Here is a 19,093-nt window from a genome sequence, read left to right as displayed (position 1 = left end):
CTCCCCGTGCAGGAGCTGGGTAGGAGGACCTGCCGCTCACAGCAGGAGGAAGCTGTGAGCGTCCAGGGCCTACCCTTGGCTCCTGCAGCAGCTGGGGCTCCCGGCGCCCCTCACTTCCAGCGGGGATGGCTCTGGGCCCCTGGTGATTCAGCAGCTACCCGCCCCTATGCAGGGCCTCTTCTACCACAGGCCTGGGAAATGGGGGCAGAAGTCTACAAGGTGGTCCCCAGGCCCTCTGACTCCTGGACCCTCCCTCCTCCCCAAACCTCAACAAGAAGAGCTGGTCCAGGAAAAGGTCATTTTATTTTCATAAATACTCCTGCTCTCACTTGCACTGACCCCACTTCTGGTCAGATGGATGGACAGACGTGAGATGCTCACAGCAGTGGCTGACAGATGAACTCTGGGGACTCCACAGCCCTCTGAGGACCACCTGCCTCTATCTTCGCCCTCGGGTTCCCATAGCCCCTTAGGAGGCCTGACAGCAAAGACAGCCCCCCAAGGACGAGGTGCCAAGTGTGGCTCCCCCAACTCTGTGGCCACAGGGCCACTTCAAAAGAAAAGTGAAGAGCCAAACCACACACTGAGTGCAAACAGCTAGGGGCACAGGCACTGCCCCTGGTTGCTGGGTTCCTGTGGAGAAGGCCTGGGCTGGTCCCAGCTCCAGCATGGCCTCTGAGTTATGGCTGGGCCTTCCCGTAAGGCATAAGAGACAGGTGGGGAAGACCCCACCCTAGGCTGGGGCCAGGCTGGGCCCAAAGGCCATGCTTCTTCCCTCACCCCAAGTCCTTCCGGGGTGTGCAGCTCCTCCCTGCTCCAGACGCTTCCAGGAAGTAGCGCCCTGGAAGTAGCACACCCTGGGCCCAACCTTCCGCTGGGTTTGGCTCAGCAGGGAAGGAGGTGGAGTGGGAGGGGAAGTCACTCGGGGGCCACGGGAGAGGAGAAGCACCAGGTTGGGGGGACATGACCATGGGGAACAGAGCATGTTCCAGTCCACCCTAGCCTCCACCCAGGCTGGACAGGAACCAGTCCTGCTGCCCTCCTCTCCCCAGCCCCTCTGTCCTAGAGGCTCCCCCAGGTTTCGGGAGGTGGGAACTGGTCCACGTCCCCCATCTCATTGTAGGTCTGGTCACCCATGGTGAAGATGAGCTTGTAGCGGAGACGAACCTTCTCCTGAGGCAGAGACGTGGAGGTCAGAGCAGGCGGGAGGAGGCCAGCCCCACTCTGCAGCGCCCCTGCTACAGCGGGCCTTACCTTCTGGGGGTTGGCAAGGAGCAGGACCTGGGTAATAGCTGAGGGGTGCACAATGGGGTTGAACGCTGGCAGCTCTGTGCCTGAGGGTGGCTGGAGCCTCACCTTCATGACCTGGGGACAGGATGTGCTCACTCGTCTCAGCTCTTGCCACCAGCGAGGAACCAGCTCTCCTTCTAGAGCTTTCTCTGTCCCGTCCCCCCCCCCCCCCCCCCCCGGTCTCCAGTGAGGGAGACCCTGCCTGCTCCCAGGCACTTCACTGCCCGCCAAGTACCGGTCACCCTGCCTGTCACCTTAGGGACAGCTGACTGGAAGACGATGTTGCGGATGGGTTGGGGGGCGGTGCTCAGCATGGAGACCACCACTACCAGCACGTCAGAGCGCCCTGGCAGGGGGTCGCGGGCAAAGTGGAAGAGGACACGGAAGCCATGCTGGTCGTACACGGTCACGGGCAAGATGCTGCCTACGGGGAGAAGGGCAGGAGGGTGATGCGTGGGCAGAGCCCAGGCATACCTTCTTGCCCACCCCAGCTTACACCCGCTGGGGTCAAGCAAGCAAACCCCTCGCTCTGCAGTGCCTGGCCTCCGGGAGTGGTGGGAGGCCGGCCGCTGGGGACTGAGCCTTGTCACAGCCATGCTCACTCCAGACTGCGCGAGTCTGGGACCTGACGCTTGCCACTTACTTCCCCTTTGAGCTCAGGGTCCTTCTACTGGTAAGAGGGACACAGAGGGTGTGAGGCTTTGGGCCACAGTGAGCTCCCGCAGGGGCAATGGCAACTGGCTAGTCTTCTGTCAGTTCAGGCCTGGTGCCAGTCAGTGGCTCCTGAATGCTGCTAGGGGAAACTGCCCAGGCTTGGGCCTGGGTCCTTCCCAGTGTTCAGGTTTTATAACCTTTGGGAACCTTCTCGTCCTGACCTCCTGCCCTCTGGGAAAGGAGGCCAGGGTTCATCTTCGAGGTCCTCTGCCTGTGTGGCCTGGAGCTTAGAAGGCAGTTGTGCATCACTCCCAGAGATGCCCTTGCATAGGGCTTGCATGGGGGTTGGCCAGTGACAGGGTCCCAAGGGCAGAAGTTGGTCTTCACTACCCCACCTTGCCCAACTCACTGGGTTTGATGGATTCCAGGGGCACAGTGATGTTGGCTAGTGAGAGCTCAGTGGGTGTGGGCTGGTGCAGAGGCCCAGGGGGCTCTGGGGATGTGGCGTGGAGGAGGCTGGTGGTCCCGGGGTTGGATGAGGTGCAGCTGCTCTTATTCTGCAGGTCTCGGAGGGTGAGCCGAGGGGCTGGCTGCTGCTTCTCCCTTGGTGGGGACAGTGTGTTAGCGGGTGGGGATAAAGTCTTAGCAAGTGGTCCTTCAAGGGCCATGTTGGAGGCCACAGAAGGCTGGACTCCTTGACTTGGTGGGTGTCTCTAGCCTTGAGATAGCCTTACATTTGGCACAGGTCCCTCCTACCCCCCACGCCTCCTGTCCCTCTCTTGTCTTTCCTTAGGGTGCTGGAAATCTAGGGGCATATAAGTGGGCACAGTTCCCTCTTGCCATCAATTCCACATGGTAGAGGGCCATCCCTGAGCCTGCCCGCCACACCACTCCTCTCCAGGGTCCTGTGTAGTGCTTAGTGCAGAAGTGGGGCTCTGGATCCAGGGGTCTTGGGGGCAACCAGTGATGCGTATGTCTCTGCTGGGCCTGGCAGGTGCTGGCCCGTGGGCACAGGAAGCGCCCCAGCAGCCCTCACCACCGCACTTGCTGGGCCTCTGGAGGCAGCGCCTGCTGTAGGAGGGTCTTCCCCAGGAGGTCCAGGTCAGCCAGGCCGCTGCTCACGGGTGGAGGAGCCTGCACTGGGGGCCGGCGGTCTGTGCTGGGGGCCTGCATGGGTATGGGGGCTGCAGGCTCAGCGCCATCTGACGACTGTGGACAAAGGAAGCAGGAGAACAAGCTGAAGTGAGTCACGGTCCTGCTCGGAGGACCTCCTCTCCCTGCAGGTGACACCTGGGAGGTGTGCAGCCGAGGACAACAGAGCTCCCGAAGGGCCTGGCTGGGCCACAGGGTGGGACCTCAGGGTGCTCTCAGGGAAAGAGGGAGCAGCCCCAGGGTGGGGTCTGGAGAGGTGCTGTGCACTTCCTGGGGGGCACGCCATGGAGCCCTAACCAGAGCTACTGGGCCCTCCCTTTCCCCCCAGGGTGCTGGCCCCTACCTGGAAGCTGTTCCAACCAGCACCATCTGAGCTGGGGCCCGAGGGGGGTGTAGGGTCAGTCAGGCCTGTGGGGAAGCAAGAGAAGTTTGCCTGACTGAGCAGACAGAGGCAAGGGCACTGAGGGCCAGCAGTACACTGGCCTGGGGCTCCCCGTATCCCCCCTTTCTCAGAGGCTCAGCTCAGAGGAACCAGTGGCAAAACAGAAATAGAAACCAAGTCCTAACAGCCCATTTTGCAGCCCACACTTGCTTCCTCTCTTCCCGGCAAGGTCCTCAAGCCATCTCATTAGCAGAAGTTGAAACTTGCGCCTTTGTCCCTTAGCTGGAAGCTAAGCGCGGGCACTGAGGTGGTGAGCAAGGGGGCTCTCTGAGCCCATGGGTCCAAGAAAGTGACCGCCAACAGGGTGCCATGCCCAGTGAGCCTCTGTCCTCATGTGTACTGTGATGGGCATACTGGCAAGTCCTGGAAAGCCTCCCACATGGCACCTGGACCTGACTGCTGGTTGGCATGAGAGCAGGTTACCAGCTGGTCTGACCACTGCTTGTCCTGGATACCTCCAACAAAGCTCACCCCAGATGTGACTTAGAAAAATGAGTGATTCTGGGCTGGAGAGATGGCTCAGCAGTTAGGGCACTTGCCTGCAAAGCCTAATGACCCAGGTTTGATTCTCCAGTACCCAAGAAAACCAGATGCAGAAAGTGGCACATGCATCTGGAGTCTATTTGCAGTGGCTAAGAGACCCTGACATTGACCCATTACCCCTCTGTCTGCTTGCAAATAAATAAATAAAAATATTTAAAACCAGAAAAATGAGTGATTCTAAGTAAGGGTTGTGGGCAGGCAGGGGAGAGCTCTGGGAAGCTACAACTGCTGGATCTCTTGTAGGGCATTCCTTTTTTGTTTTTGTTTTTGTTTTTGAGGTAGGGTCTCACTGTAGCCCAGGCTGACCTGGAATTCACTATGTAGTCTCAGGGTGGCCTTGAACTCACAGCAATCCTCCTACCTCTGCCTCCTGAGTGCTGGGTTAAAGGTGTGCGCCACTATGCCTGGCTTAGGGCATTCCTTTGAAACCACTGCGAAAGTTCTGCGGTGTTGGGTGTGCTCGAAGCAGGCCTTGCTCTATCCTTAACTTTCAAAAATAGGTGTGGAATTCTTAGCTCTCTTTCGGGGATGAGAAAACAGATGCTCAGAGTGGGTAAGTAAGCTACCCTAAGTTCCACAGCTGGAAAGTGGCACAGCACAGATGAGCGTCTAACCATTTTGTGAACTTAATTGTGGGCCCCTGGCTGGCTGGTGACTTGGCCTCTCTGGACCTTACGTTGAACAGGAGCTGTAATAGCAGTGGCTGCAGAAGACGTGTCAGACACAGCACCTGAGCCGCAGCGCACCCTCTTGGTAGGAGCCCGCCTGCTACCTGCCACGAGTGGATGAAACCTGTCCCGCTACCCCAGTGCCAGGCAGGTGCTGCCCAGCACTTCTGGGTCCCATTCCTACACTCTGCCATCCAGGTTTAGAAGAAACCAGGAGGAAGCTGGGAGGTCAGGGCTCTGGACGTAGCTGGGGACAGGAAGTACTTAAGCTCATCTTAGGTCTCACGTAGAGGCAGAAGTGGCTCTGCCCAGTGCTGGGGTGTGCTGGGGGCTGGAGGTCTGTCTACCACTGTTCCCATCCACCAGTGCCTGACCCTGGCTCTGCCAGGCAGCATATGCCTGCATGGGTCCCTGCCACCAAACCCCTCTACCTTTCTGTGGAAGGAAGGGTCTCTCCCTGGCTCAGACTGCAGCTGGACAGTTTAGGTGCATGCTCGTCTCTCCCTCCTACCTCCAAGTTCTTGTTCCCCTTTTCTCCCAGTGGACAATGTGTGGGAGCGGCGGAGTGGCCTGAGAATCAGGGCGCCTATGTCAGACCCTGTTCTGCCCAGCTCCCTCTCTGTGAAGCAGGGATGTGGACAGCCCTGTGGCTGGGAGGATGCTCTGAGACGGAGAGGCAGCGGGCACTATGCTACAGGAGGCACTTCAGGAATGCTGGGCAGACTTGCTGGAGGCCCAGAACCCCCACCATTTTCTTTTTTATGGAGCTGAGAATGGAACCTGAAGCACCAGGCCACACCATGATGGGCCACACCTCACCCCAGGTGTTCACTTCAAACTGGCTCAGGAGAACACAGTGTGACTCCTGGCTTTGGCCTCCATATCGTGGCTTTCCTCCACTCCCTTTCAGGTTCTTCTGGCAGGCTTGATGGCTCCATTTCCCTACCGTCAGCGCTGTTGGGGAAGCAGCCACTTTCCCTCGGCTGCACAGTGGTCCTGAGCTGCTGCCACAGGCTTAGCTGTAGCTCAGTGGTCAGGTCACGCTCAGCCTGTGCAAGGCCATGGGTTACATCTTAGCTGCTGCACAAGACGTCACAGGGGCCTATCTGGCTTCTTACCATGACAGAGCTCTGGAGCCCCAAGTTGGCTTGGGACCAACCTGGTTTGTGGAGCACTTTGGCTCTGGCCTTGGCTTCTGGGAGCTGCAGAGCCCAAAGCACACTACGTCTTCCTCTGGGGTCGAACCTGTGCGCTTCCACCTGGGCAGCTCCGGCTGAGCTCTCACTGGCTGCAAGAAGCCCCCAGCCTCCCTCGGGCAGCCTTGCCCTCGGATGGGCTGACCTTGCTCCTTAGCCTCAGCTTCCTGTCATGAGGTAGGCCTAATACCCGTCCCACAGCCTCCACTGACACCCCATCTGGAGCGCAGCACGCTGGTGTCTGGCAGGCAGCCCTTGCCTAACTCTCCTCCTTACCCAGAGACATGAGCTCGTCGTCAAGCAGGGACATTGAGGTGCTGGGCTGCTCAGGGCTGGCCTGGCTGCCGGGGTGGGTGGGTGTGGCTGGGTATGTGGTGCCTGCAGGAGGGAGGTCCAGGCCTGAGAGGTCCAGCAGGGCTGAGGTGCTCCCTGTATGGGAAAGGAAAGCTAGGTAGGTCCTGGTGGCCACTCAAAAGCACCAGGGAGTAGGCTCCACCCTTCTTCCCACACTTCACAAACGGCCTCCAGTTGTAGGAGCTGCTGACCATGCCCTTTCCTTGGCAGGTGTCATTTCTGTTCAGAATACAGCCATGCTTTGTGTAAGGTCACGAACGTGTCTGAGAGATGTGACATTAGAACAAATACCACAGAGTGGATCTATACCAACTAACACAGGTACAGCATCTTTCTACCTTTGCTTGGTGACTGTCCCCATCCCCAAAGATTGTGCTTATGCCGTGTTGCTTCTGTGGGGGCTTCCCCCACCCACCCAGGCCTGTTCTGGCCTCTGGGGCCCCAGCCCTGCCATTTGCCCTGGCTAAGTCGGCAATGTTCATGTCTAACCTAACCCACTTTCCTGCTTTCTGGTAATGACATCAGGCCTGGGGGTGTCATTCGGTCCCACACACCAGGTGTCAGATCCAGGAAATGGGTCTGTCCTTGCCAAGCCTAGGCTCCCTCCCACACCATGTCATGCCTCCCTCAGTTCCCCCACTTTGGACCTTGGGCATCTTAAGGTACCAGGGTCCTCCTAAAGATCATGCCACCCTGCACTCTGGTCCATCTCAGCACCCCTGCCTCCTCACCAGGGATGGAGCCGGCTGTGGCATCACCGTTGACCTCCTCGCCCCGCACCCGCTGCTTGTACAGGTTGATCACCTGGGTGAGGTTGTCATTGGCCTGCAGGATCTCCGCTGGAGCGGCGGGGGGGGGGGGGGGGGGGGGAGAAGCCAGGATGAAGGAATATAGGGACTCAGAGCTGGAGACAGGAACCCCCTATGGCCCCTTGCTGGTGTGTGAGGGGGAGGGACTGGGCATCTCATCACATCTACTGGGTCCACAGAACAGAACTGGTACAGCAGCTTGGAGGTGGGAACAAACCCAGGGTGTTCTGGTAACAACCAGGCAGGGCACAGGGGGACAGGGAGGCAGCAGAGGGCTGGAGCCTAGGAATCGAGAGAGGAGACCTGACACCACAGCGTCCCTCCATGAGCCCTGGCTGGGGAACGGGGTAGGGGGGTGGGGGGGTGGAGGAGGGGGGAGGGGCAGTTCTCTCCTGGGCAACCAGGGCCTTGCTCATGGGCATGTCTCAGGGCCCGGGACAGTCAGTGCTCTGCTCCCTTCCAAGCCAGTAGAGAAGCCCTAGGTCAGCTGGAGAAGGGGGCCCCCTGGTGGTAGAAGATGGGAGGAGGGTAGGGACAGGGCTCACCCAAAGCATCGTCATTGTCTTCTGTGTCGCTGGCCAGTCGGAAGAGTGTGGGCCTCATCCGCTCGCAGCGCTGGTACAGCTCCTAAGGACAGTATGGCAGGTGGGTCAGGGTCAGTTTAGGGGCTTTGGAGCGGGCTGGGAGGGGAGTGGGCTGGCGTCACCTTCATGAGATCCTCGCTGCTGCTGGAAGAGGCGCCCTGGCCGTGGCTCATCACCATCTCAGTGAGCAGCTTCACGTTGTTGTTGACCTCCTCTATGGCATTCACTCGCTTTGAGATCTTTTCCATCCGCTTCTGGTCCTGTGGAGGGTCAACGGTCCGAGAGGTGGCATCGGACCTGCCACCTGGCCCTAGAGAAGGCACTGGATGGTTATGACATCAGCTCCATGTGTCTGGCCATGCCGTGATGAGAGGTTATTGCTCATGAGAGGTCCTCTGTCCAAAAACACTCTGCCAACTTAGGTCACTTCACCCTCCTGCCTGTCTCCTTGGCCCAGGCCTCCATCAGTCTCAAGAGGCGCTCTGGGGTACCACACCTATACTTTTAAGCAGCCCCGTGTCCCCTGAAGAAGAGGTTCCACACTTGCTCAACATGTACAACCCAGAACCGAGCGCAGGGCATGAGTGGGCAGGCTGACCTGAAAGCACATTTTCCACTCTTGGCTGTCAGGGTGCACGGCTTAGCCCTCTAAGACCATCCTGAGCTTCTGCCTCCAGGCCTGTGTGTACACCCTCTCCAAAGTATGGGCAGAACCCGGATGAGCTCCTGGCGGTCACTCCAAATCTAAGCTCATGCCCAGCTGACCTGCTCCACAACTGGACTTGCCTCCTTGCAACGATAAACTGGCTATTTGTGCGGAACACACACTTAAACCACCTGCTGAATTAGTGCAACAGGAGATTTTATGCAAAACCCAGATTTCTGAAACTGGGTGTAGTGGCTCATGCCTATAATCTCAGCTTCCAGGAGGCAGAATGAATTCCAGGTCAGCCTGGGCTGACATGAGACTCTGCCTTGGAAAACTAAAATCAAACAAAAAGTCCAGATTTCTGGATCATCTTCAACCTTCCTCCTCAAAAAAAAAAGGGGGGGGGTGCTGGAGGGATGGCTTGGCAGTTAAGGCATTTGCCTGCAAGGCCAAAGAACCCAGGTTTGATTCCCTAGGACCCATGTTAGCCAGATGCACAAGGGGGCGCATGTGTCTGGAGTTTGTTTACAATGGCTGGAGGCCCTGGTGTGCCCTTTCTCTCACTCTCTCTCCCTCTTTCTCTGTCAAATAAATAAAATAAATAAAAATTAAAAAAAAAAATTAAAAATCTGTTGATTTAGATACACAGTGCTGCAGGTGTCTGGCCACTTTGGACACATTAAAGGTGGCCTTCTCCTGCCTCAGAGGTGGCCCTTAACCCTTTATTTCCAAGCCAGGGAGCATGCTGGACTATGTGGTCTCCTCTCATCTTTGCTACTAAATATTAATCTGAAATTTTAGTTTGGACTAGGTTTTCACTCTATAGCCCAAGGTTAGCCTTGAACTCAAGGCAATCCTTCTGCTTTAGCCTAGCCAAGGTTGGGATTACAAGCATAAGCCATCATGCCCAGGTTGAAAACTTTTTTCTCAAAACTTATACTTGTTAAGTACTTTCAATATGTTATACACTAAACATACATGATATCTGTTTTTAATATGTCTATACATACACAGATGAAGCTCTTAAAATATTCTAAGACCCAACCCTTTTTTTTTTTTTTTTTCAAGGTAGGGTCTCACTCTAGCTCCGGCTGACCTGGAATTCACTACATAGTCTCAGGGTGGCCTCGAACTCACACAGCCCCTCTTACCTCAGCCTCCCAAGGGCTGGGATTAAAGGCGTGCACCACCATACCGGGCTGACCCAATTCTTTTTATGGGGGGAAGAGGATAGGAGCTGGAAGGACCTTATGTTTGCCAAGCAAGTGCTCTATGTTACAGCCCCAATACATTCCTAACTTCTTTGTTTTTTTTTTTTATTTTTCAAAGTAGGATCTCACTCTAGCCCCAGCTGACCTGGAATTCACTATGTGTTCTCAGGGTGACCTCAAACTCACGGTGATCCTCCTACCTCTGCCTCCCGAGTGCTGGGATTAAAGGTGTGTGCCACCAGGCCCAGCTTTCATACTTTTCATTCCTAATTTTGTTTGTCAGGGGGCACAGAGGAGGAGACAGGGTCTTGCTGTACCGCCTAGGCTATTCCTCAAACACACAGTCTCCTGCTGCCGTCTCTGGACTTCAGGGATTACGGGGCACATCTCCATGCTGGGCCTCATTCCTAACATTTATGGAACATACAGCCTCACAGAAGCCCACGTAGGACAGGATGGGTCAGGCCACTGGGAATTCTTCCCTCCCTGGTATCCATCAGTTCTTTGCCACGACAGCCCTCTAGCTGGGCCACTGAGAAGTCTATGTGCACACACATCCATAGCTTCAGCTCGGTACCCATCCCACCTCCACCCTGGCATGGGTCCACCCATCACCTCTTGCACCATCTCCTTGATGAGCTTGTTGGCTGCCCGGAGGTCCTCGGGGTGGGAGCTCTTCAGCAGGCGAGCCAGCATCTGTGGAGACAGGTGCATGCCTGTGGGTGGCAATGAGCTGGGGCCATAGTCCAGCTGCAGTTCCTAGACAAGATACTGAAGCCCACTAGAAAAATGGGTGGCCATAAGGACAAGTGGGACACCGTGGTCAGACAGCCTTCATATTAAGACAGCTTCTAAAGAGCCTCCAGGAGGGTGCACCAAGAACTGGGCAGTGGTGGCCCTCAGACTAAGCTAGGGTGAGGGGCTGTCACCTGAGCATCCTTGTCATGGTCCTTATCTCAATCGTTCCTCTCCATGCTGTTCACTTACATACCTGTGTGTGAGTGCTTCTTTGACTGGAAACTGAGAAAATCACGTGGAAAAACCTAACCGCATGTGGTCTCCTCGAAGCAAGCCCAGGATTGTGAACTGTGTATACTCAGTGCAGACACTGAGTGTGTCAGTGTCATCCACAGGCAGTTACAGGTGTTGTACAGAGAGAGCTGCTCTGAAGGCTGTGGTCTGGGCAGTCAGGGGCCACAAGTCCCTGATCCCCAAGCAGCTGCTCATGTGCCCTGAGTCCCACAGGCTTTTCCCTGCAGCCTCACCTTGGATTTCTCTTCATCTTCAAAGATCACATTCTTGGGCCGAGGAGGAGGGACAGGAAAGATGGCGCCCTCTGGAAGCTTGGGGTCAGCCTTCACAATCCCTGGAGAAGACAGTGTCAGGAAGGCTGGGCAGGGGAAGGAGTAGTTCAATCTTCCAGTGGTTCAGCTCTTGCCCTGCCTGTTAAACTCCATGGGAAAGGGTTTGGACATCCATTTTTATCCGTTTATTTTTTTGTTTTTTTCAAGGCAGGGTCTCACTCTAGCCCAGGCTGACCTGAAACTTAACTCTAGTCACAAGCTGGTCTTGAACTCACAGTGATCCTCCTACCTCTGCCTCCCAAGTGCTGAGATTAAAGGCATGCACCACCATACTTGGCTTCTTTCTTTCTTTCTTTCTTTTTTTTTGAGGTAGGGTCTCACTTTAGCTCAGGCTGACCTGGAATTCACTATGTAGTCTCAGGGTGGCCTCAAACTCATGGTGATCCTCCTACCTCTGCCTCCCGAGTGCTGGGATTGAAGGTGTGCACCACTACGCCCAGCCCTATTTCATTTTTTTCAGACAATGTATCATGTAGCCCAGGCTGGCCTGAAACTTGCTATGAAAACAAACATGACCCTTGAGTCTGATCTTTCTGTCTTTGAGGGCTGGGACTGCAGGTGTGTGCTGACTGATTTATGTGGTGTTTGCTGGGCATCAAACCCATGGCTTCATGCATCTAGGCAAACACTCTACCAACCTCATCCTCAGCCCCTGGGCACCCATGTTTTGAGGTCACTCTCTCACCCCATGACACCTCTCCACACCAGGTGGTCTCAGGCACAGCCACATTCAGGCCCTACTGGCTGTATGCTCTGGAGAAGTTGAAGGCAGACCCGTGGCCTTCTCGGCCCAGAAGCCTCTGCAGCTGGTGCAGCCTGGACCAAGGGGTCAGCGTGGTGCTGGTCACACCTGTTTGGAGGGACTCACCCTGCTTCTTGAGCATCTGGTAGGCCTCTGCGATCTTCACTTCCTCAGGAAGGCCGATTGTCCAGCTGTAGAGCAGCTCCAAGATCTTGTTCTTCACCTTCTCTGACGTCCGGGAGCCCAGGTACTTCAGGGATGTAAAGGAGGCCCCTTGACATTGGTCTGCCCCATTCACTGCAGCCCCGAGCCCAGCACCACACTGGCTGCTTTCTTGGACACCCCCGGGAACCTTGTGACCCCTAGGGTCCTGACAACCCCACAACCAGCCTGGTGTAGGCTAACTCACTTCCTAGTTTGGCCAACCATTAGCCTTGCCTGCTGTCTGACTCAGTTTGCCTACTGTGGTGCACATGAGGAGCTGGCAGAGGGGCATGCCTGGAGCCCAGAACCTGCTCATAGTCAGCGCATGGGCAACTTAAACTTGAGACCTCAGGAAAGAGGTTCCAGCTATGCAGCCACAAGGCCCCCCCACCTCCAGCAGCAAGCAGGGCTGAGAATGGGGTTCCTGCTGTATGGACCCCTCCTGGGAGAATGGTAGCCAGGCTGCTTACTTGGAGCTCTGCCCAGAGGAAGGGGGAGGAGGGCGAGCTCTCACCCGAGGGGCATCTCTGGCCTGTGGGGGGCACCTCAGGCTAAAGGTGGGCAGCCAGAGTGTTGCCACATGCTGGCAGCTCCATCATTTGGGTCTGTGGCTTCAGAAGCCAAGGCCCAAGGAGGACATAACTGGGTGATGGGGACAGGGAGACCTGCTGCCACGTGTGTGCCCTGGGGTCGGCTCTCCTGAGCACCAAGCAGTGTCGTGGGTGCCAACCAGTCAGCACAGGGTGTCCTGACTCTGCCGAGAGGAGCCCAGGAGAAGATCTGTGTCTGCTGGTTGGAATTCCAGCAAAGAAGCCCCAGGGGTCCTCCTTCCTCAACCCACATGGGACTGGGCCTTCCGAGCCTAGGCCGGGGCCCACCTTGGGAGACACGACCTTGATGAGCTCGTTCAGGAAGCGGAACTTGCCCACCTCGTCGTGGAGCCTCTTGCCACAGCTCTTCACGCATGTCTCCAGCACCTGGGTGGGAAGCGGGGAATGAGGCCCGAGGATGAAAGAAAGGAGGCAGACCCCGACCTTGGCCAGGGCTTGAGGGGGAAAATGACCCCCAAGGGTGAGAGAGGTTAGAGACCTCTGAGACTGTGCATCACCACCAAGGGACCAGCTCAGGGGATCCTGAGTGACCAGCACTGCCCAACCTGCGACACGGCTCGGGCTACATCTGAGTGAGTATCACTGGTATAGGATGCCCTTAAGTTTTCGTCTTTTGAAAGACTCGACATTACTCTGACTTTTCCTAAACTGCACCTGTGAAGTCCCAGGACTCACCTATACTTGAGGAAAATAAATAATAAATGCTAACATGTGATAACACATACACATTTACTAAAGAGAACAACTTTCTTCAGCTTTAGACCATGCTAGGGCTACATGGGTACCCCTCTTCTGCTCAGGCCTGACCCATCCCTCCCCAGCCCCACAGAAAGACAGTGATGACACCTTAGGTCTGCGGGTCCTGAATGTGCTGGGTGGCCCCTGAAGGGAAGCTGGGAGCTTTGCAGACACAGACCCCTGAATCTGCAGGTATGGGTGAGGTCCGGACTCAATGGGCTTAACATGAATCCCGGGGAGATAAACTCTGTTTGGCTAGAGAGGCGGATCCCTGAACTGTCCCCTAAAAAGCCCTAAGCTACGTATTGCATGTGGCCGGAGGCCAGTCCATTAGCTGCTGTGGGACCTTCATCTTGGGCACCTGACCACAATCTCCTTAGACTCATGGAGCCCCAAGATCCCTTCTCACCGTCAGGGCCTGGAGGGCCTCCCACTCCTGCGGGGACTGGATCTTGTGGGCCAGCAAGCGGGTGGCAAGTGGAGGCCTGGGTGGGAGGAACAGACAGTCAGGACATCATGGAGCCTGAGCCACTTGAGGGAAAGTCTCTACACTAGCCTACTTGGACTTCAGCCCTCTGTTGTCCTGTGGGACTCGTGCAAAGCCCCCGCTCTCTCCAGACTGGGGAGCGCCTGCAATGGTGGTGACCCGGGTCAGGCAGTAACTTCAAAACTACAGCGTGGGGCTGGAACTGCTCCTTAGTTGAATTGAAGAGCGTGTGCCTAGCATGGGGAGGCCCCAGGTTCAACTCCATCACCACCAAACACAAAAGAAAAGTATCCTGCTGTGTTCTTGGCATGCCAGAGATTGGTATGGACACATGCCTACTGCCTTCATGGGGCCAGTCTAGGAATAAAACATTATGGATGCTCTGGATTCGGTGGCAGTATCCCAGTATCCTGCCTTGCCTTAAGGCAGCAGCAGTTGGGGTAGGCAGCACTGCCATTCCTGAGTCCCATGGCCCAGCTGAGGACACTAGCTCAGATCGATCAATGACCTGCCAGAGGCTAATCAGCTGGAGACAAGGTGGGATTCACTGCTCACCCAGCCTGACTCCAAGGCATCAACCCTGCCCCAAGGAGCACCTGCAAGGAGCACCTGGCGCCCAGGAGGACATGTGGAGGCAAAGCATCCAGGGTTGCTATCCTCACGATGCAGCAGCAACCAAGGCCCCTAAGAACGTCCATACCTGAGCCCACAGGGTCATATCTGGGAGCAACCCACAATAAGCATGCTAAGTGGTTCTAATGTGAGCCATTACAGTTCTTTCTTGCACAAAGGGTTTGCTGGGGAAGCTGTGGTTCTCCCTTTGGGAGGCCTCCAACAAACAAGAGCTGGGGAGTGGGTAGCAGTAAATTTGACCAAGCTCAGGACTGCCACCACCTCTGCGAGCCCCTGGGACAAACTGCCGAGCCTTAGTTTCTGAGCCTGTAAAATGGACCCAGCAAGGCTCTCCTCCGAGGGTGACATGCATGTCACCCCTGGTACAAAAGGGCCACTATCTTCATGAATTATGACTGCACTGAGAATGGGAAGTGTCTCTAGCCACCCAGGTGTCCGTGAATGGACAGTGTATGGCAGGTGCACACAGGTGAGTGACTAAACAGGGCGCCACCTACCCCTCAAAGTCCTCGTTGAGTTGCTCGCAGAAGCCGTTGATGCTGGCCCAGTTCAGCTCCTTGTTCAGGGGGTTCGTGGCTCTGTCTACAAGAGAGGAGGACAGTATCGGCTAGCAGAGGGATCTCCCATCCCCATCCTGGCAAGTGGATTGGTCAGGAGTTGGGACTGAACACGTGGAAGAAAGGGGGCTGTCCTCACCCCTGCTGGACAGCCTCAAGCCTGAGTGCTGACATACCAGTCGGCCTATGGACAGAACACACAGCTGTGGTTACCTCTGCTTCCCACCTGTGGGTCCCACTTTCAGGGCTGCACCCAGAGGTCACCCTCCATGATTATACACCACCATGCTACCTTCACTTATTCTGTTCTCCAGAATAGTTTTCCCTCCTCTCCTGGAGTCTGTGTCCTGGAGAACAGGGATAAGGAAAAGCCCAGGCAGTGTCTGCAAGGAGCTGTGATGCTGGGGGATGGGACAAGGGAAGCCAGGCTCTCAAGAAAGGGTTGCAGAGTGAGGCAAAGAAGCCACAAGAATCCAGAGGACGGCCCTCATGTCAGGTCAGGCCAGCCAGGGGCCAGGGCTGCTGCCAGCGAAGCAACAGACCAACCAGGCCTGGAAGGAGTTAACCAGCCTGGGGAAGGCGCGCGCACCTCTGTTCAGCTCAGGACAGCGAGGTGCACTGCAGAGCATCACGGGCCCAAGGAGTATGGCCTGGACTTCATGCTGAGTCCCAGCGGCTCTCTCCCCTACGGAGTGGCTCAGGCCCATCTCCTCGCTGGCTTCCTGAGCCCGCCACTCCTTTCCCAGGTGGCAGTGGCAGTGCCAGGCCCCATCTCGCTGTGTTCCTGACTATCCTTCAGCATGGGCTCAAATTGGTTACTGCACACTGCTACTGTGCAGCCGTCTCTCATGTGCAGACCCAGCTCCTCTCAACGAGTGAGTGAGTGAGTGATGAACGAGGGGTCAGATGCAGGCAGGCAGGGGGATGGCAGACAAGACCAGAGACTCTCCATTCTGACCCCCAGCATATACTAAAGGATAATTAAGTAGGTGACGCAACTTCCCTGACCATCACTTCCCACTGGTGAGGCAGGGGTGAGACATGACTGGATGGCAAAACGCTGCATGCAAGGACAGCACCATGTGGGGGCAGGGACAGGCACAGTCCGGCGGGGGGAGCAGAGGAGGTAGAGGCCCACCATGTGGCACCTGCCCAGCAGGGACCCTCTATTATAACGGGCCTGGAGCCCATGCCTGGCAGCTACCCTCTCAACTCACAGTTCTTCAAGACATACAGCCCCGCTCTCCTGAAGCTCACTGGCCCAGTCACAGAAACACCGAGTACTCAATGACAAGCACAGAAGTGCACCAGATGACACATCCTGCCCCCTCGGAAAAGGTGTCCCTCTACTCTGTCTCCCAGTCCCCTGCCACAAGAGGCTGTGGCACTGAGTTAGAGAGACAACTCTGGAGCAAGGGTCAGAATGTATGGGGGAATGATCTACTCAGTGACACTTGATCCTAAAAAAGGAAGTTCTTCAAAGTGTCAGATGTAAGAGTCAATGAGGGTGGAGAGGAAACTTGGTCTCACAAGGTCAGCTCCTCCCCACATCCAACTTATGGCTCTGGGCACAAGCCTTGCCAGAGAACCCACCTTCCACACCCTTTACCCTCTCAACTCTATCTGGAGGGAGTACCTTCCCTGGCAGGCAGCAAGGGACAGTAAGGAGGGAGGGAGGTGTTTCACAAGTGGGTGTGACTCCTGTATGGTAACAACATCATTATCTCCTCAGAAGGTACCCTTGGCCTCTGGCCTTCTGTGTCCTGGACACTTGTGGTATCCTGAGCAGTCAGTCAATGGTCACTCAGTGTGTCCTTCCCCCACCCCGTTCCCCACCAGACTGACAGAAACATCCCTAGAGATAGTGTGGTTTCCAAGCCACACTCTCTGTTCAAAACGGGTTTCAAAGGTACTGGCCACGACCCTAGATGGCTTTGTGCAGATCCTTGGTGTGGCCGGGGCCAAGAGGATGAGCTGGGGACCTGGCACAGAGGCCCTGTCCATTAAAAAAAAAAAAAAAAAAAAAAAAAGCTTTCAGAGGGAGCAGAGACCTGTCACTAGAAGGGCCAGAAGAGGTAACCGGTGGCTTCCAGGGGCAGAGTACAAGCACGGGACTCTAAGAACGGAGGAACCTTAGAACCGTGGGGTTGGGAGCGCAGGTGGACAGGTTAGGGGATCAGAGGCTTGAGTGGTAGGGAGCTGTATCTGAAGAGCGACAGGAAATGAAGGGCAGAGGCTTTGCAAGGAAGCTCAGTACGGGCTGGGAAAGGAATCTTGGATGCAGGTGCTTACTTGGAGGACTGGCCCGGGGTGTGGAGGGGAGCGGTTGATTTGGATCCGAGACAGACCCTTCTAAGCCTAGGGCCACAGTGTGGCAAGGTCTTAAGAGGCCCTAGGGGGATCAGATGGGCCAGGGGGGGTCCAACCCTTCGCGGGCTAGGGAACGAGTGGATCTGAGAGCAGCTGCTGCTACAAGGATGGGACAGGACCAGACTGATGGGAACTCGAGAAAGAGCCTGAGCAAGTGGGGTCCCTCTCTCTGGAAGTGAGATGCAGCCCTGGGGGTCGCTCGCTTGGTTCCCTCCCCAGGCCCAAGGGAAAGACTTGAGCGTGCAACAGTCTGGGCCTGAGGGGGTTCGACCCTGCTCTGCATCGCGGGGGTTCCGGGTACCGCCCGCTCCCAGCCCGGCCCGGGGGTCGTAGCCCAAGGGTCGGGTGGGTGGGTGGACGCCGCCCGCTCCCACCCCACGCCGCGAAGCTGGCGGGTGAGGTCTTCCTGGACACCAGGGTCTGAGAAGCGGAATGGGGCGCCGCCCCTCCAGTGTCGGGGGGGCGGGGCGTGAGGAGGGGGCGCCGCGTACCCCGCCCCCGCCGGGAAGGGGGCCCTGCCTCGCGGCCCCCGGTTCCGGTTCCGGTCCGGCCCGCGCCCCTCCCGGACACTCACTGATTCGCGCCTCTAGAGTCTCCGGCTCCATCGCTGGCTCCATCCGCCACGGGCCCCCCGCCTCGGCACCGCCCCCCGCCCCCCGCAGCTCTCGCGGGAACTCGTCGGCACCGCCCTCCGCTGGTTAAAGGCACCGCGTCCGTCCTCGCCGGCGAGCGGGAGCGGCGCGCCGGGCACCATAGAGACGCGGACAGGCTCGCCCAGAGCGTCGCCCGCCCGCCCGCACCCGTCAAGCGCCCCGGCGGTGGCGGCGGCTACGTCGCGGGTGCGTCCCGCCGTCGTCCTGGCTGCTTCCAGCGCTCTGGCGGGAGAGGAAGCGGAGAGGCTGTGGGGGGGGGGGGGTGGCGTTCAGGACAATACCATGGAAACACCACGGGACGCTCTAATTCTTTCAGCGTCACGCAGATTCCTGTGACAGCTTCCGGAAAAACGCTCCGGGGGCCATGTTTCTGAGGGGCTCTGAGGTCACTTCCGGATCCCTGAGGGGTACTTCCGCTCTGATGCTTAAGCGGGAGGAGCCCTTAAAGGGGCGATGGGACGCCTTGGCCACTGTGAAAATGACGAAGATAAACAGACTGTTGTTTTTTAAATTTAAACTTATTTATCCTTATTTATTTATGAGAGGTAGAGAGAGAAAGAAGGAGGGAGAGGGTAAGATTGGGCGCGCCAGGGCCTCCAGCTGCTGCAAATGAACTCCAGATGCGTGCGCCACCTGGTGCACCTGGCTTACGTGAGTCGTGGGGAATTGAACCGTGGTCCTTTGGCTTTGCAGGCAAGCGCTTTAACCGCTAAGAAATTTCTCCAGCCCCAGCCACCTTCTTCTTCTTTTTCTTTTTCTTTTTCTTTCTTTTTTTAGCCCTTTGTGTTCCGGGCTTGGTTCCAAGCATTTTCCACAACAAACCTGGGAGCCACGTGATTGAAGTCACACAGCGTCAGAGCTCGAATCTGTTATGGCTTCCTGCTTTCATCTTGTAAATAGTGAATGAGCTCATGACCGGTGAAGGAGGAAGAAGGTCAAGGCCAGATAGTTCTCCCAGAAGGTGATTGGAGCTGGGCGTGTAGGTGCAAGCCTGTAATACGAGCACCAGGGAGGCTGAGGCAGGAGGATCAAAAGTGAAGGTCTGGGCTGGAGAGATGGCTTAGCAGTTAAGGCGCTTGGGAAGCCTAAGGACCCAGGTTCAATTCCCCAGTACCCACATAAGCCTGATGCACAAAGTGGCGTATGTGTCTGGAGTTTCTTTGCAGGGGTAGAGGCCCTGCC

At 56.7% G+C, this 19,093-nt stretch overlaps 1 protein-coding gene across 2 annotated transcripts; it reads right to left on the bottom strand.

Annotated features, from left to right (window-relative positions):
• Positions 1-284: 284 nt before the first annotated feature.
• Gga1 (golgi associated, gamma adaptin ear containing, ARF binding protein 1) lies at positions 285-17,894 on the bottom strand. Of its 2 annotated transcripts, none has more exons than XM_004650288.2 (17): positions 17,833-17,894; positions 14,829-14,913; positions 13,621-13,696; positions 12,741-12,839; positions 11,785-11,908; positions 10,818-10,918; positions 10,168-10,248; positions 7,815-7,952; positions 7,654-7,735; positions 7,031-7,138; positions 6,222-6,374; positions 3,440-3,504; positions 2,981-3,153; positions 2,354-2,547; positions 1,545-1,714; positions 1,255-1,365; positions 285-1,173 (listed from the first exon to the last, which is right to left on the bottom strand). In XM_004650288.2, exons 1-17 carry the CDS (start codon positions 17,873-17,875, stop codon positions 1,063-1,065), a joined length of 1,914 nt encoding a protein of 637 aa, XP_004650345.2. In that variant the 5' UTR covers positions 17,876-17,894; the 3' UTR covers positions 285-1,062. The 2 variants fall into 2 exon arrangements, with proteins under 2 accessions (XP_004650345.2, XP_045009205.1); XM_045153270.1 differs by having other exon boundaries at positions 12,792-12,839.
• Between the last annotated feature and the right edge of the window lie 1,199 nt (positions 17,895-19,093).

The sequence above is a fragment of the Jaculus jaculus genome, chromosome 6, assembly GCF_020740685.1.
Source record: "Jaculus jaculus isolate mJacJac1 chromosome 6, mJacJac1.mat.Y.cur, whole genome shotgun sequence".
NCBI lineage: Eukaryota > Metazoa > Chordata > Mammalia > Rodentia > Dipodidae > Jaculus > Jaculus jaculus.
This window is presented reverse-complemented; position numbering and strand designations above follow the sequence as displayed.

Excerpts from the sequence above, each read along its gene's own strand:
- Gga1 (XM_004650288.2), bottom strand. The coding sequence starts at position 17,875 with ATGGAGCCAGCGATGGAGCCGGAGACTCTAGAGGCGCGAATCA. Across the intron at positions 13,697-14,828 it reads CTCAACGAGGACTTTGAGGG|GCCTCCACTTGCCACCCGCT; the intron begins GTAGGTGGCGCC and ends CCTCCCACCCAG. Across the intron at positions 3,154-3,439 it reads CTGGTTGGAACAGCTTCCAG|TCGTCAGATGGCGCTGAGCC; the intron begins GTAGGGGCCAGC and ends CTTTGTCCACAG.